The sequence below is a fragment of the Aplysia californica genome, unplaced genomic scaffold, assembly GCF_000002075.1.
Source record: "Aplysia californica isolate F4 #8 unplaced genomic scaffold, AplCal3.0 scaffold00287, whole genome shotgun sequence".
Classification (NCBI taxonomy): Eukaryota; Metazoa; Mollusca; class Gastropoda; order Aplysiida; family Aplysiidae; genus Aplysia; species Aplysia californica.
Genome location: NW_004797557.1, coordinates 649242 through 665884, shown reverse-complemented (window position 1 = coordinate 665884; position 16643 = coordinate 649242). Strand labels below are relative to the sequence as shown.

Genomic DNA, 16643 nt, shown 5'->3' with positions numbered 1-16643 from the left:
AGATATGAAATACAAAATTTTAAAGATGTAAAAAAAATCTCTTCCATGAGTGTTGTAATATTTTCCACTTCTACCATTCAAACCTCATTCAGGTAGTCAGAAACCAAGCAAGGGCTTGTGGACTAAATAAAAATCTATTATCTTTACAAAGATGTAATTAGATGCAATCTCAACATAGCATACTATGCCAGGAGAATTAGGGTTAAATGCAGAAGTGAGATGGTCAAAGAAAAAAATAACAGTGAAAAAAACCCACAAGAGAACTTTTACATATATACAGCGTGACTGTACAATCAAACGGTATGAGATATTTTCAATTTTGATCCCTATCCATAATAATTTAAAGATTCTACTAAAAAAGTCAAGGACCATTAGACGTGAGGAAAACTGAATGTTTCAGTACAAAACATGTCTTGGTTGCCACATGAATTTTCTGTATGTGTTTGACTGCAAAGGCTTAAACAGTGCTCTGTTCAACCATACCACCCCATTATACAACTGAATTCTAACAAGTATGTTTTGTTAGTTATATGGTTTCGATAAAGCAAAGCATTAGATACTCAAAGCATTTCTGGAGAAAACTGCAAGCACACACTACACACACACAAACACATTATTCATCAAGTAAAAGAATGAGTAGATTGATATCTTTACAAACTTGAAAGGTTACGAAATAGGCCTAATACCCGAGTACTTCTATAGCCAGATTTTGCAAGAACTGTAACAAAACCAATTTTATCTGTACTTTAAAAATATCTAACTGATACAATGTTAGCAAAAGAAACATTGCCCTCAGCAACAGCTTGAAAACGTATCCATTAAAGTTAAAAGGTAATGTATGGGTAAAATGTATACCAAATGTAATATGATAGCAAACACAAGAAAGACCAACAGACACACTGACAAATTAATGTTCACTGACAGACAAGTGTTAAGATTGATAGCACAAGAGAGACAAGTACTTCAAATAATTTCAAAGGACTAGATCTGCTAGCATTAAAATATTCACAGTAATAATATTTGCATTTGAAAGTGAACATAAGCTAGTTATTCATATACTACTTGATGCACATATTATGGTCCACAGGGAGTATTTTTTCCTCTTCCTAAAACAGCAAGTGAGAATACAGAAGTGAAAAACCAAAAGTGAATTTAAAATGTGACTGTTAACATCAGTGAGATTACCATCTCTATTTTTTGTTAAACAAAACTATCATATCATGCAATCAAACAGACTACATAAAAAATAAAGTAATCTGAAAAATTTACTGTGAAAACAGATTTTCTAAGTAATATTTCCAATTCTAAGGAGTCCTCCAACTCCAATGACATTTCTCAATACCAAAAATCCAAGATCAAGATACACAAGGTAGTTACTTTCAAATTTTGAACAACAGGATTCTTTCTTTTCATTCCTTTCTCAAAAGCCCTAAAAGTCGCTGCTCCACTTGCAAACTGACTGCCAATCTAAATTTCAAGTGTTCAGACCAAAATACCTTTAGAAAGTATCTGATGGAATTCCTAACAATGAAAGATTTTACTCTCAAGGTAAACAATCTACTATCATAAAAATGTGCTTTAGTTAAATTTACAAAAAGAAATGTACATTTATAGTTTCATTCAATTTAAATGTTCAAGAAACATTTTAAAAAGGAGTCAAACCAATCATCATGGCTGCCTGACAAACTTTACTGTGAGGGGAAAAGGACAGGTGTGTATTTGTGTATCTGTGTAGGTGCAGGGGAGGGGAGATAAGAGGCATATTCCCACAGATACAACCTACTACACTGTGCAAGAAAAGCTCTTTCTGTCAAGGCACAATCCTTATGTATCATGAAACAAACCGAGGTTGACAATGAACTCAAAAACAGACCCAACAAAAATCGACATTTGGAAAAAAATCTAATTGTGGATGTGAACTGTTGTGAATGCAACCAATTTGTGTTTCGTGCACTCACATGACCGTATACGGTTACAAGCGCAATAAAACTCTTACTTAATTAAACTAACTATAGGGTTCGAGGCCCAGGGCTATGCTAGGACTTTTAGATACAAAATTCTTCAATTTCAGATATGGTCTAAATGAGGAACACTATCAATGATTTTAAAAAACTACATAAAAAAACATTTGAATGTATTTTAATGCTTCTAATATTGGCTATTCTAATATAACTCTTTTATTTTTCGATACTATTGTTGGTTAGATAGTAGTTCTTCAACATACATCATTCTACCTGTGCTCATTAAAATCCTCAAACATATTGTAACAGTATTATATTTTGGACCACAATATTTTGGTGTAATGTTGTTGAGTGCCCTGCAAGAGAAACTATTGTTGATGCTTGAGGAGAGCTCTTCATTGAAAGAGTGACTGCACTTGGTGTGTTGCGGCTGATCAACATGGTGCGGAGGTGTTCTGTGTCTTGTGTTCATATTAAGGTATCTGTGGTCCATCCCGTTTGATATCGACCATCCACACCTCTACACATAAGCTATATATTGGTGCATGTGTCATAATCTCTAACCTAATAATCCTTCAATTCGTTATCCAACCTTCATTTTCAAATTCATTTGAAAAATGAGACCAATATTGACATCATGCTTTCACTCTAAACTCAATAAAATAAACACTTTTTTTCTTCAATGGGTCAACTTATTTGTATGTGTCTCCCATCTTCCAATTTTAAACATACTGTCATACTCTCGAGATTCAGATAAAAAGCAAGAAAAACTTTCTAAAAAAGAAGGATGGACCAAAACGGTACATAGATATATTCCCCTACAAGCAAGTCAGAATGTACATGTGTGCGTTAAAATGAACAGTTAGTATCTTTCTAAATCCAACTTTTCTAACAGCAGCAGCAGTCCTGTAGATATGGTGGAAGAGTGAGAGAACTGAGCTAGCACTGAGTTAGTTGAGACAGTAAAAGGGTGAATAGCTACCAGCAGAATATGCACCCAAAGCCCAGCGTGAAACAGGTTAGGGGACAACAAACTGATACTGGTTACATGAGTGAGAAAAACCTCCATACATGGTTGAATTATATATATCATGAAGTGATTGGTACGTTAGAGTGATAAAAGATTAATAGAGTGATTAATGAGCAAGGCACTGAAGAGCCAGTTGTTATTCACACAGACAGACAGTTTTCCACAACTGTATTTTATTATGTCAGAAGTAAAACAACATCCTTGCTGGTACAGTGGTCTCCGCCTATGAACACATCTGCCTGAGGACCTGCCCTCGCAATATGATGTAATCTTTTTTGCAAACTATAATCTACACGAATGAGAATCGGTTCTAAACTTGGAAATCCGCCTTAAGAGTTAATTTTCTCGACACTACTTCAATTTCAAGAAATGCTAACTTTTTTTCAAGGCAGGGAAAAATACTTATGTCTAAGAAGACACAATAAGAAGATAGGTGGGGTGAAGTGTGGGCACAGCATCGAGGCAGGACAGACTTTCTTACCGCTCCACTTTTCCTTCTCTCTCACCTCCCACTATTCCTTCTCTCGTCTACTCCTATCCCTTTTTTCTCACCTCCCATTATTCCTTCTCTTACCTCATACCATTCCTTTTCTCGCCTCCCAAAATTCCTTCTCATAACCCCAAATTTCCTTCTCTTACTTCCCACTGTACCTTCTCTCACCTCTCACTATCCCTTCTTTCATTTCCCACTATTCCTTCTCTCTCACCTCCCATCGTTCCTTCTCTCACCTCCCATCGTTCCTTCTCTCTCACCTCCCATCGTTCCTTCTCTCACCTCCCATCGTTCCTTCTCTCACCTCCCATCGTTCCTTCTCTCACCTCCCACAATCCCTTCTCTTATTTCCCACTACCACCCACTATTCCTCCTCTCTCACTTCCAACTATTCTTCTCTCACTTCCAACTATTCTTCTCTCACTTCCAACTATTCTTCTCTCACTTCCAACTATTCTCCTCACACCTCCTATTACCTTCGAATATTCCTTCTCTAACCTCCAACTTCCTACCACTATTCCTTTGATGTTACCTACCACTATTCCTTCTCTCACTTCCCACCATTACCATCCCTTCTCTTTCACTTATCCACTACTCTTTCTCTCTCACCCGCCATCTATTACTCCCCTTCCACTAGTTCTCTCTCACTCACTCCCCTTCCTGCTATTTCGTGATTACATTCAGCTCAGACCACTTACAAAAACAAAGTCTCTGTGGCTGACAGAGCAATGGATGTGATTCAACGCTGTAGCTGATAAGGCCAGTGGAAAGAAAAAGAAAAAGGGGAGGTGTTGTACCATCTATGCACTACATGACACTACACGCACTAGCAGAGAGCCTTGGTGATTCATGTCGACAGTTTTGACTGGTTCAGGCTTCATTTCCTTTCATAAAAAGAGACTACCCCCCCCCCTCACCTTCCCTCCAAAACAAACCAAATTTTAAAACACAACAAAACAAACCTACAACTTTTCCTTCAATAAGGCATTACAGTTATCAAAAGATTATATTTCAGTTAAAATTAGCAAATGACCAAATCAAAAAGCTCTCCAGGATGAGCAGAATATAGCACCCTGGAAATCTGACTAAAAGCCCACCCGCATAAGAACCAAGCTTTATTTGTCCCCTAATATATGGGTACTCAGGCGGAGACTACTGTGTTATTTTGCGTGTTGGTGAGTATATCTTTCTCAAAGCAGTACCTTGCAGTGACCAAAATGGGAATTAGTGGAAATCATGGAATGTCATTACACACCAGTCTCTACACTCACAGTGTGTCACATGACGACCTTGTTAAGTAGTCTCTAGCTAAAGGGAGAAAAAAATTGTCCAGAAGTGGAACAAAATAAGCAGCTGAAAAAGAATATGCAAGTCTCAAACTTCTGAAATATGACTAAAATGATGTTTTTAAACATAGTGTTTTCTCTCAACGGTTAAGCACTGCCACCACCCATTACAGATGATACTTCAGGGAAGACCATGCACTTCCCATACAGCATTATTACTGTAAGAACTAAACAGAAACCCCTAAAATAAAGGTACTAGACTTAAATATCATCTGTTCTTTTGTTCTTTCAGAAAGATGACAAAAACTATCCTGTTTGAACTCCATACAATAACCATGGACGCATATAGGCAATTCAGAAAACAGCTTCTCTCTGCCGGTTTCAACAAAACAGAAAATGACAGAAAACAAAATAATTATATAGAAAAGACACCTCTCCTATGCCTATGTGGTGTTTGAGTGGAACCTCACAGGTCAGACAGTTGATAATGTGAGTTGCTACAAATCTGCTCAGGAATCAAAATTGAATTAAATATTTACTTCCTCCCTTTCTAAAGAATAAAAACATTTTTGTTTCAGCCATATCAACACAATCTAATTTGGCATTTTGTATTAATGATCCAGGCAGCTTTTACAGATAGCTTAAACATTCAAATCAATAAAGGACTTCCTGGGTAGGCCAGGAAGATAAAAAGAAACTTTTTAAAAGGCAAAAACAGAGGCCGAAAGCAATATTCAACACTAGTAGCACAAAAAGCCAACGAATTTATGAAATGTCTTTAAACAATCTTTTTTTTTCCACGGTTAATTACAAAAATAAATAAAGGAACTGTAACAAATTACAAGGAAAATTCACACGCTAACGTCAAGCCAGAGAAACAAATGTTAATTCCCGAATTCTGAAAATTGAAACTTGACTTGGAGATGAAATTTGAAAATGACAAAAGGCGCTCACCTGATCCAGATCTGTAAGGTCGGGAGAGAGGCCACCATGCATGCACAGAATAGTGCTATCCACTATTGCAGCTGTTGAAACAAATAACAAGCAGAGAGTAATAACAATAAGGAATATATTTGAGTGTTGGAAAATAGAGAAGCACATCTACACTCTTATCTACTATCATTCAATGTAGGGAATTAGAGCAAGACTGACAAAAACAACATATGGAAAGAAAGCAAGTAACCCCTTAAAGTAGGGCCCTCCAACCACCTTTGATTTGAAATTTGTATAAAAGTTCAAAGACTCATTTCTTGTTTTGTTTGTTTTTGTAAAATTTTTACGGCGCTCGCAACTGCATAGGGTCATATGAGCGTGCAGGACACACTTAATATTTTCAGTTGGTAGGAAATTTTGAATTTTGCCCGGGTGGCGGCCGAAGCCTACTCTTATCGATTTTAGACCACCAAGGGATCTTTAACGTGCGCAACTTGCACACGGGCCCTCCGAGATTTTTCGCCCTTGTCCGAGAAGGCTAGGTGTAGATCTTTCCTACCAGAAGATCAGGGGTGTGGCAGAAAGACAGCAGTAAGGAGGAGCCAAGGAGTAACAGTAGAAAGGCTGCAGAAAGAGTCAGGAGCCCAGAGGAGGGGGCAAAGGAGGTGAGGGGGTGGGGGCAGAAAGTGGAAATGAAAGCAGACAACAGAACATTGCTAGAGAGCAGGAAAGGAGGTGAAAGGAGACAATTTTAGAGAAGAAAATTTTTTGGTCGCTACTCGGATTCGAACCCGGGACCTTTGAATGAGAGGCCAACACCTTAACCTCTAGGCCACGAGAGCCCCCGACTCATTTTTATTATGGAAGAATAAATGAGTTTATGACTTTCAGATCTGCTTGCCGTATCACACAATTACATTTGACAATATTTGGACACATCATCAGCTAGCATGACACCAGTTGATCCATTTAACGCACTACACCTTTTACACATTACATCACATTTCATCAAGTTGTTAATACTGACCAAAGGATACTGAGTAGTAGTAGTAGTATAAGGTTTTACGGCGCTCGCAACTGTTAAGGTCATATGAGCGCGCGAAACACAAGTTGTTCACCTCTGCGAAAGTTCACTTTACGACTGGTAACTAATTTACTTTAAAATGCTAAAAAGTTAAAATATTCAAATTCGGTGTAAATACATTTGTGATCTAAAACAACTTTTAAGTAACAATAAAAATTTTAAATAATATCAGATTCACTTTACAACTCGCCATAAAGGCCAATGGCCTTTATAAAATTTAAAATTCTGCTGGGAACAACGACGGAGAAAATATCCTGCAATTTCTTGCATTTATAATATTTCCTTCGGATCTCTCCAAAGTCTAGACATTCTGTTAAAATGTGTCTAATGGTAAAATCTGTGTCGCATCCGACACAGAACGGCTTTTCCTCTCCCTGTAGGAGGTATTTGTGGGTCAGGCCGTGTGTCCGATGCGCAATCGAGTAAAAATGACTTCGTCAAAGGATACTGAAAAGAGAGAAATAAAGTGACAAGTTGAAAAAAGATTCTTAAAATTATCATGGACTAGCAAAGAGAAATAAAACAATAATTTGAAGTCACAAAGTTATTTTCTTTTTTTTTCTTTTTTTTCTTACATCCTACGCAGAATTTTGTAGACGTTGAAAGCATGTATCATGTATTTCTAAAAAAACTATTAAAAAAAACACAGTAAAAGCCAAGGAGGAATCGTTCAGTTCACCCTTGGATGAACTTTTTACCTCATTATGAAGCATTGACTGACCCAAAAAAGAGTCAGGGAGGTTGACCAAATAAATCAATAAAGTGGCCTGCCCAAACAGAATTAATCTTTAGAGTCAAGAAACACAAGCAACCTCAAGCACATTGGCACACAGCAATTAGGTATTTTCTGATAGCTGTTGCCAAGCTACTGTTTGTAATAGGTCCAGTCCCTACGCCTACACCTCCTCACAGTTACTCTTTTCACACACATACACAGGGGACTCTAGTGGCCTAGAGGTTAGGATGTTCGCCTCTCATTCAATAGGTCCCGGGTTCGAATCCGGATAGTAACAGAAATTTTTCTTCTCTTAAAAAAAAAATGTGAGGCAGCAAGGTGAAATCAGGCGCTCGTCAAAATACCAAAATCGGAGAAATGGGTATTTTTTCCGCCAGTTTGGAAATTTTTATCGAATTTTTATTTTTTGGCAAAACTTCTTTTATGTCCATATCAAAACACATTTCCATGTGAATTTTACTGATTAAAGGCACAACATACAGCGACTCCAGTGCTTTCTTGTTGTATCTCCATTTTTTTAAACAGTGAAAATGTGACTTCTTCTTAGGCTCATTCTTTGTTATGAACTGTTTTCACTGTTATTAAAAATGGAGGACCCTCGGGGCAGTGCCACTGACTGTAGTGTCTTTAGGCCATTCCCAAAGGGGGGACATTTCTCTTTCAAGCACAGTAGAATAGTAAATGGGCTGATTCATCTTGTCACGCTCATAACTGTGCCTTATCTACAACAGGGAACTGCTGCTTTTTCTTTCCTAATCCTTACTATTGTCATTTGTTCTCTACTTCTTTTGTATGTTTGTCCCACTCTTGTGACCTGCTATTCTGAGGTGCCTTCATAGTAGAAGCAAACTTTGTGCTGTTGAAGCAAAAGAGGTGAGCAGAGTAAGTCTGATTCCCTGTAAAGACTTTTCTGTTGACACCCACCCCTTGGCGCTTATATGAACTTATGCAGTTGCGAGCGCCGCAAAACCCTTTACTTCAAAAAAAAAAATGGAGGGGGGCTCTCGTGGCCTAGAGGTTAAGGCGTTCGCCTCTCATTCAATAGGTCCTGGGTTAGAATCCGGATTGCCACGGGGAAATTTTCTTCTCTAAAATTATTTCCTTCACATCCTTTCCTGCTCTCTAACAATGTTCTGTCGTCTGCTTTCATATCCACTTTCTGCCCCCATCGCCCTCACCTCCTTTGCCTCATCCTCTTGGCTCCTGACTCTTTCTGCAGCCTTTCTACTGCTACTCTTTGGCTCCTAACTGCTGCCTTTCAGCCACACCCCTGATCTTATGGTAGGAAAGATTTACACCTAGCCTTCTCGGACAAGGGCGAAAAATCTCGGAGGGCCCATGTGCAAGTTGCGCACGTTAAAGATCGCTTGGTGGTCTAAAATCGATAAGAGTAGGCTTCGGCCGCCACCCGGGCAAAATTCAAAATTTCCTACCAACTGAAAATATTAGATCTAAGTGTGTCCCGCGTGCTCATATGACCGTATGCAGTTGCGAGCGCCGTAAAACACTTTACAAGCAAAAAAAAAATATCATATTACCTTATGCAGTTGCGAGTGCCATAAAACACTTACAATAAATTAAAAACACACACACACACAAAAGTAACACTACATTCAGGTGTACCAGTATTTCTCTCTCCCTCTCTCTCTCTCTTCTCTCTCTCTAAAAAGCACATATGCACATACACACACAGACAGACACACACACACACACACACACACACACACACACACACACACACAAGCATACACACACACATATGAATAAACAGACACATACACAAACGAACAAACACTGACACATATTTCTTTTTTATCATCATATGAAAGAAAGTGGTATCAATTCTATCACTTACTTAATTAACTTCATAATGTTCCTTAACATTAAATTCAGCTAAAGGTAAGCTTTAATTTACACTCACAGACTGGTAGACAATTGAAGCAGTCAGTAAAAGTTTTCCACAGCTTGATGTTATAACGTCGTTTACATTCATCATAGAAGCCATAAATTCTGAAATGAAACCATGGCAAACATATCACCAAATGCACATAGGTATAACTCAGTGTTTCCACATTCACAAAATAAAACATTCAATGACCACAACTGCTTTCATAACGAGACAAATATGAGCATAAGAAAATGATAATGCAAGTCGTCCCTTAACATGGAAGAGACCTCTACAAAAAGCACAAGAAATTGCTAGTTGTAATGTTAATAACTCTAAAAAAAAAGGTTCAAATTTAGTACTGTTTCTGTGAAATGAAGGAGATGAACTCTGAACTTAACTTCCACGAATTTAAGTCTTTATTGCATTAAAAAAACAAGAGACCATGTAATATAAAAAAAACAATTGAAGTCAATATTTCTCATATTTCGATCATCACTCACCTGTTTATTGAGGCACACTCGTGGTTGCCTCTGAGCATGAAAAAATTCTGAGGATACTTAATCTTGTATGCCAAAAGGAGGCAGATGACCTCTAAAGATTGTCGCCCCCTGAAAAGAGAATGAAATCAAAGGAGGCTCATGAATGGAGACTGAAAACAATTTTGAGCTTTAAATTCACAAACAACAATTGACTTTGGTCTCTGCACATCGGACTTCACTCATAAGACATTTAATATACAGTGGAAAAAATATAGTTGACCCTGCTCTTTTAAGTTTTAGTGAGAGTTTTTACTGCACTTACAACACAAAAAGGCCATACATATATGAGTGCTGAATATTAGAGGTTTACAAGAGAGTAACAAACGCAGCAAAAAATAAAAAGACAAGGATAATAGATGCTTGAGAGGAAAGTAATAATAATAATAATGAAGATCATTTCTATAGCGCCCACTCCCGTGTAAACACAGCTCTAGGCGCTTTACATAAATGCATGTAAGAAAAATATTCATGCACGCGACACACACACACACACACACTCATATACACACAAACACACACACATATACACATACACACACACAAACACACGCATACACACTCACGAACACATAACACGCACACATGTGCACACACATGTATGCCAAACACACACACACACACTCACACACACACACATCTACTTGCTTAGGAGCAAACCACACCAGAGCTGAGCACCCACCAACCACCAACAGAACCTGCTCGACTAGCCACCTGTCAGACAATCACCTGTAAAAATGACCACTTCCCATTTCCGTCCCTTGCAGGTTTTTTTTACATTATAATTGCATTGTGTATGGCATCCACCTCTCTAAGACAGCAACTTTTCTCCTCGATAGTGGGTGGCCATCTTTAGAAAAAAATTAAAACTGTCAAAAGTCAGCTCAGTAGCCTTTCATACATCCACCTAGTGTATTGTTAAACTTTATGATTTATTTCATTGTCAAACTTTCAGCGTATTTCCTTTTTGAACTAGTCAAACCTGCTTCACCGGCCACCTGTCCTAGACAATCATATGAACAAATGAACAAATGACCACTTCCCACTTTCCCCCTCACTTTTTTTTTCTACATTACAAGGACACTGTCCAAGAAAACGTCAACTTGTCTAAGACAACCACCTTTGTCCTCCACAATATATGGCTGTCTTGAACAATTTTGATGGTAGTTTGGTGTCAACGTAATTTGTGAGATCTGTGTCTGCCTCTAGTTGATGACGTAAAATGCTTTTCAGGCCTGTTATTGTTCGAGCTGCTTGTGTAGCCCAATATTTTCCTCCATTTCTTTATGATAAGTACCAACCACGTTCCTGATGTAGTTCATCATCATCCGGTGCCTTGCCGACTGGCGTGGGCGATCATGGACCTCCACTTCCATCTGTCTTTCGATGCAGCAATGGTGTCTGTTGGTTCTTGCTGCTCCCAGCCATGTTGTCATCTTGTCCAGTATCTTTTCCCTCTGTCTGCCTCTACCTCTCTTTCCATCAAACTTTCCTGTTGTTACAATGTTCTCTAATGCTTCTTTCCGCATTGTGTGTCCGAAAAAATTTGCCTGTCGTTTTCTTATATTCGTGATAAGTTGTTTTCTATAATTTGCTTCAACCAGGACTTCTTCATTTGTTTTTCTAGCTGTCCATGGGATACGTAGCATGCGTCTCATGAACCACAACTCTGCCGCAACAATTGTTCTTTCCAGCTGTTTATTGATTGTCCACGCTTCGCACCCGTATAATAGGATTTGCTCGATGTAACTTTTCATTACTCTTTTCCTCACTTCCAGTGACAGATTGATGTTTGTTAGTATCTGTTTCATCTTGTGGAAGGTTGCTTTTGCTTGGCAAATGCGGCTACTCCTGATTAAATCCTTTCCACCTGGTCTAAAGTACAGCCAAAAGTTGACAGATATCAGTAATTCCATGTAAGCAGCATTCAGCCTTTATACCTGTATCCTAACCATTTACGGAGGTAAGACAGCAAAAATTTGAGGTACTGCACTGTTTAATCTAAAAAATACAATCCTGAGGTGTCCAATGATTCTACACATTTCAACAGTCTAAAAAAAAAAAGAAAAAGCCATGACATCATATTTATTGTCTACAAATCACAAAGCTGGATTTTTTTAACCCTTCCAGCCCCATGCGCGTATATTTTCAGCAGCCCTTGTACCCCCACCGTCCCAGGAGCATATATTCTCAAGTTTCGGGGGGTACTGAATTTGCACATTTTTCGAAATTAGCTAACCCAATTAAACTTTAATTTTCATAATATTTGTTCATTTACCTTTAAACATTGTTAGATGTCATTATCTAAACCTCAGTACAAAGATAATACATCACTTTAGAATGCATGCCTCTTTTTCTGAAATACTGCTGTATTGGCTGGGGTTACGAGTACACAAAAATGGCTGGGGCTGGAACGGTTAATAAGTGCCCCTGTAATGGTACCATTTTTTATTTATAGTGCTCAATAAAACACCTTAAAATAGCTGCCAATAACAGTTCTTACCTGTCTACATAATCCCCCAGAAACAAGTAGTTAGCAGCAGGTGGATATCCACAGGTATCAAAGTGTCTCAGTAGATCATCATACTGTCCATGAATGTCACCAATAATATTGACAGGAGCATCAAGCTCCACAAGCATGGGCTGCTCCATGAAGATATCTCTTGAAGTAATACATAAATGCCGGATATGGGCTTCAGGTAGTTGAACCTTAAATAAAATAAAGAAAGAATGCTCAGAAAATGCTTACCTTGCACTTATGTTCATGATGTCATTGATTTAGCAAACACAATTAAGGGCACTCATTTTCCTCCCCGAAAAAATAAATCAAAAGAAGTAAAAATGTCTCTTACTTCTATACTTTCTTTTAATTATTTGGTTCATAAGAAAACAATCAGCTGTATCCTTTTTACAGCTCTTAGAATGCTTACTTTCACCCCTCAAGAAGAGTAGCCAACCAAGTTATGGTTATGGTCACCAAAAAATGACAATTACTTAGTTCAGTATACATGGTCTTACCAAAGATTCTCTACTACCAAAATGGTTAAATTGCCCTATTTCGCATCTGGGCGAGACTTGGACGCTACCTTGTCTTAGCGCGTGACGGCCCGTGATGCGAGTGTAAACAAATGTTCCAGCGCTGAGCTGAAAGCGAACAATTTTGTCTGGAGAGAGAGAGAGAGAGAGAGAGAGAGAGAGAGAGAGAGAGAGAGAGAGAGAGAGAGAGAGAGAGAGAGAGAGAGAGAGGGGGGGGGGAGGGAGAGGAAGAGAGGGAGGAGAGAGGGAGAGAGGGAGAGAGAGGAAGGAGAGAGGGAGAGGGAGAGAGGAGAGGGAGAGAGGGAGTGAGTGAGAGAGATAGAGAGAGAGAGAGAGAGAAGGGGGCAGGGTTGTTTGTTTTTATAATAAGAATGACTGATTCCCAACCATTTCTCTCTGAATCGTTTCAGGCTGACCCGGTGCAATACAGTCATTATTGTACACATGCATATTATCACCATCCCATCTTCCAAATTTCACCTTCTGTGTCCCATCTCTCACCTCCTGTTTCCCCCATCCCATATCCTGACTTAAATTCTGTAAGCTTGCTTCGTTTTTTCTTCACATCGTGGGATGGAACTCTTGAAACGGGTCAAAATATTAAATAATATACATCACTGTCGCCAATGCCCAAATCAGATGTGCTGTTCAGGCACATGTTTTCAACAGTGTGATTCACTACTGTTTTTATTCAGAACCAAGGTCTGGTCTCCATGAGATTTCTTTGACGTATTCTCTACGGAAGTCAGTTTATTTTACTTTCTGTAACTGTACAATTCGTCCAGCACAACAGGGATCCATAATCTATACATATTATATTTGTGAAAGTCCGTCGCTTTCAAAGCCCAAAACTTCAGAACCGCTTAACTTTCGAATTTGAAAAAATGAATGGTGGTTCAGAATCATTTAATGGGTGCACAGTTTTATTGAGGAGCCTGAAGTCACTATAGTTCAATTTTCAGTTTTTCATTAGTTTCGTTTAGATCTAATCTTGGGAAAGTCCGTCTTCTAAGACAACATTGTGAACAAGTAAGGCTTCCTGTCACAAAGAGTGCAAGCACTGATCCCAAAATGACTTGGCGATTGATTATTTTGAGTCCATTCATCGAACGGGAAACCCAGCTGTCTCTGTCTCTACATATTATATTTGTGAAAGTTCGCCACTTTGGCCGCCTAAAACTTCCGAACCACTTAACTTTCAAATTTGACAAAATTAATGGTGGTTCAAAGTCATTATAGGGTACACAGTCTTATTGAGGAGCCTGAAGTCACTGTAGTTTAATTTTTAGTTTTTCATTAGTCTCATTCAGATATAATCTTGAGAAAATCTGTCTTTAAAACGCCATTGTAAACAAGAGAGGTTTCCGTACACAAGCCGTGTGCACTGTTTCCATACCATTGAAATTCTGAAGTGTATAACCACGAAAGCAGAAAAGAGAATTAATCTATACATCTCTATATCTTGATTTTCTCATTTTTGGCATCTCTCAAGATTTAGGCAGGCACTAATAGATTTTACTGTCTTTGCTGTTCATGACAACACTATCTTGAAACATGACTACAGTGACATTGAAGGGTCATATAAAAAACATGTCGAAAAAAATTTTAATTTTCGCAAAAAATGTGGTCACCATGGCGGCCATCTTGAATTTTTTTATGATTTCAGATTTTCTCATTTCTAAAAAAAAACTATTCAAGATACAGGCCTCAGATTTGCAGTGCACATACTTAACAAACTGGGATGTGTCATAATGAAAAGAAAACATGATATTTAAGACTATTTTAAGGATTATACATTAGTTAAAGCCCGCTCTGATAACACAACCAAGAATTTTGTCAAATTCAAAGACAAATGCCCAAAATCTCTTCGTTATGTTATATAGACACCATTTCTACACGTCCTCGCAAAATATCATATAAATATCTTGGAAAATAACTTGGCAATTTGAGAAAATCTTAAGAGACCCATGCTGAAAATGCCAAAGGGAGAAAAGCATTGAAATGACTGTGTCATCTGCTCTTACGGAAATTCCCGAATCTATTTGGCAGGATCTGGTGACCTATTTCAACGGTTTACAGTGTTTTTGAATGAATGCGTACGGTGCTGGGAGTTATTTTACCAGATTTAGCACTAAATGCCGTTTTCAGTGATATACAGCATGCCAACCTTCTATTCAAAGTAACATATTGGTTGCTACAATGTTTTATAACCCAAAACTAACAACGTAGCCCTTTTTGTGATCCTAAAAGATCACCCCTAGGTTACAAAAACAGAAAATTTGTATATTTATAGTGTTTTCGAAGCTTTGGAAATATGTGGAACATGTAGTATAATGATCTCAGATTATTTCTAACCCAAAATCTGGAAATCGATTTTTCAAACCAAAAACACCCTAAAAATGTATTAGTGCCAGCCTTAATTGCTCCATTCCAGTACAGTGCAAATATAGTAAACCAATGACTTTCAGTTGACGTTAATGCACTGATCATTCCTTTCATCGAAAGGGGGTCCAGCTAGTATTATTATTACGATGTCAATTTGATCAGATCATTGCAGTCAGAATCGAACTTTCATGCAAAAAATACAACAATCTCACTAACAAGCTGTCGTTTGAAATCACTAAGAAGAGACACCACAAGCAGCAGTTTGAATCTGCCAGACAATGTTATAAAAGATCGTAACTTCAAGTCATAAAGAAATTGTAAAGCCAGACTGTGTTGCCACAATACGTTCATTTGTTAAGTTAGGCAAAGAAATTTACTCTCATAGCGCAATGTCATTATTTGTCTGGTAATTCTGTAATTAGTATGATGTCGACCAGTGACAACATGCTAGACTAACTACCAGTGGCGAAGCATCTATATAATCAAATAATCACTGCTTCCCTTCCTAATTTTGAAACATTGTCGCTGTCAAATTCACCCATAAACGTAAACCTCATAAATTAAATGTAAAAAGACGTTCATAATCAACAATGAACAGTATGCCTAACATTAAAAACGGTTTCACTGCCACAGAAATAGCCTGCTCATCCCTCTTGGGCCACTCCATAAGCAGTCGCAAGCTTTGATTAAGTAAGCTTAAAGTGAGGCTGGAAGAGTCTACCAATAGAGTTGAAGGGAACATGTGCATAGCAGTCAAGACTGTTTCATTGCCACATATACCCTGTTCACCCCTTTGGGGCCACAGTTATAAGCAATCCCAAGCCCTGATTATGTAAGCTAACTAACACTGGTCGAGTCTACCTCACAAATGTGAGGGGAACTAACTCCTAATAATCTCTTGACTGCTGCAAATGCTTGTTTTTTTTCCTCAACTTTTTACCGTCCTATAATCATATCGTGACCTCGATTATGACACCAGCTCCTGGCCGCGAAAGGCTAGACAAAAACAGCCAAATGTGAAATTTAAAAAATGATAATTGTCGTGTTCTATCAAAGAGTTAGACTCACTGGTAGATCTATAACATACAGATCTAGTACTGACATCTCTGCTTCTTTGCTTTGTGTTTGTGTATTCACATCTAAAGTTAAATTTAATTTTAGTTGGAACTGATATTTAATAAGATACTTTCCCGATTATTTTGGCGGTTGAACATACAATATGAATTCTGGATTTGTTTTCATTCACAACTCAGAGTCGCCGCCTCGAGTAAGATT

The 16643-nt window shown here is 38.1% G+C and overlaps 1 protein-coding gene across 10 annotated transcripts in view; it reads right to left on the bottom strand.

Annotated features, from left to right (window-relative positions):
- LOC101849065 (serine/threonine-protein phosphatase PP1) overlaps positions 1-16643 on the bottom strand; it is a 40199-nt gene that overhangs the window by 8669 nt on the left and 14887 nt on the right. For all 10 annotated transcript variants that reach the window (XM_013084365.2, XM_035970570.1, XM_005101543.3 and 7 more), the window contains exons 4-7: positions 12451-12656; positions 9912-10019; positions 9445-9533; positions 5725-5795 (exon numbers count right to left, since the gene is read on the bottom strand). In XM_013084365.2, coding sequence (XP_012939819.1) covers positions 5725-5795; positions 9445-9533; positions 9912-10019; positions 12451-12656 — 474 coding nt within the window. The remainder of the gene's footprint in view (positions 1-5724; positions 5796-9444; positions 9534-9911; positions 10020-12450; positions 12657-16643) is intronic.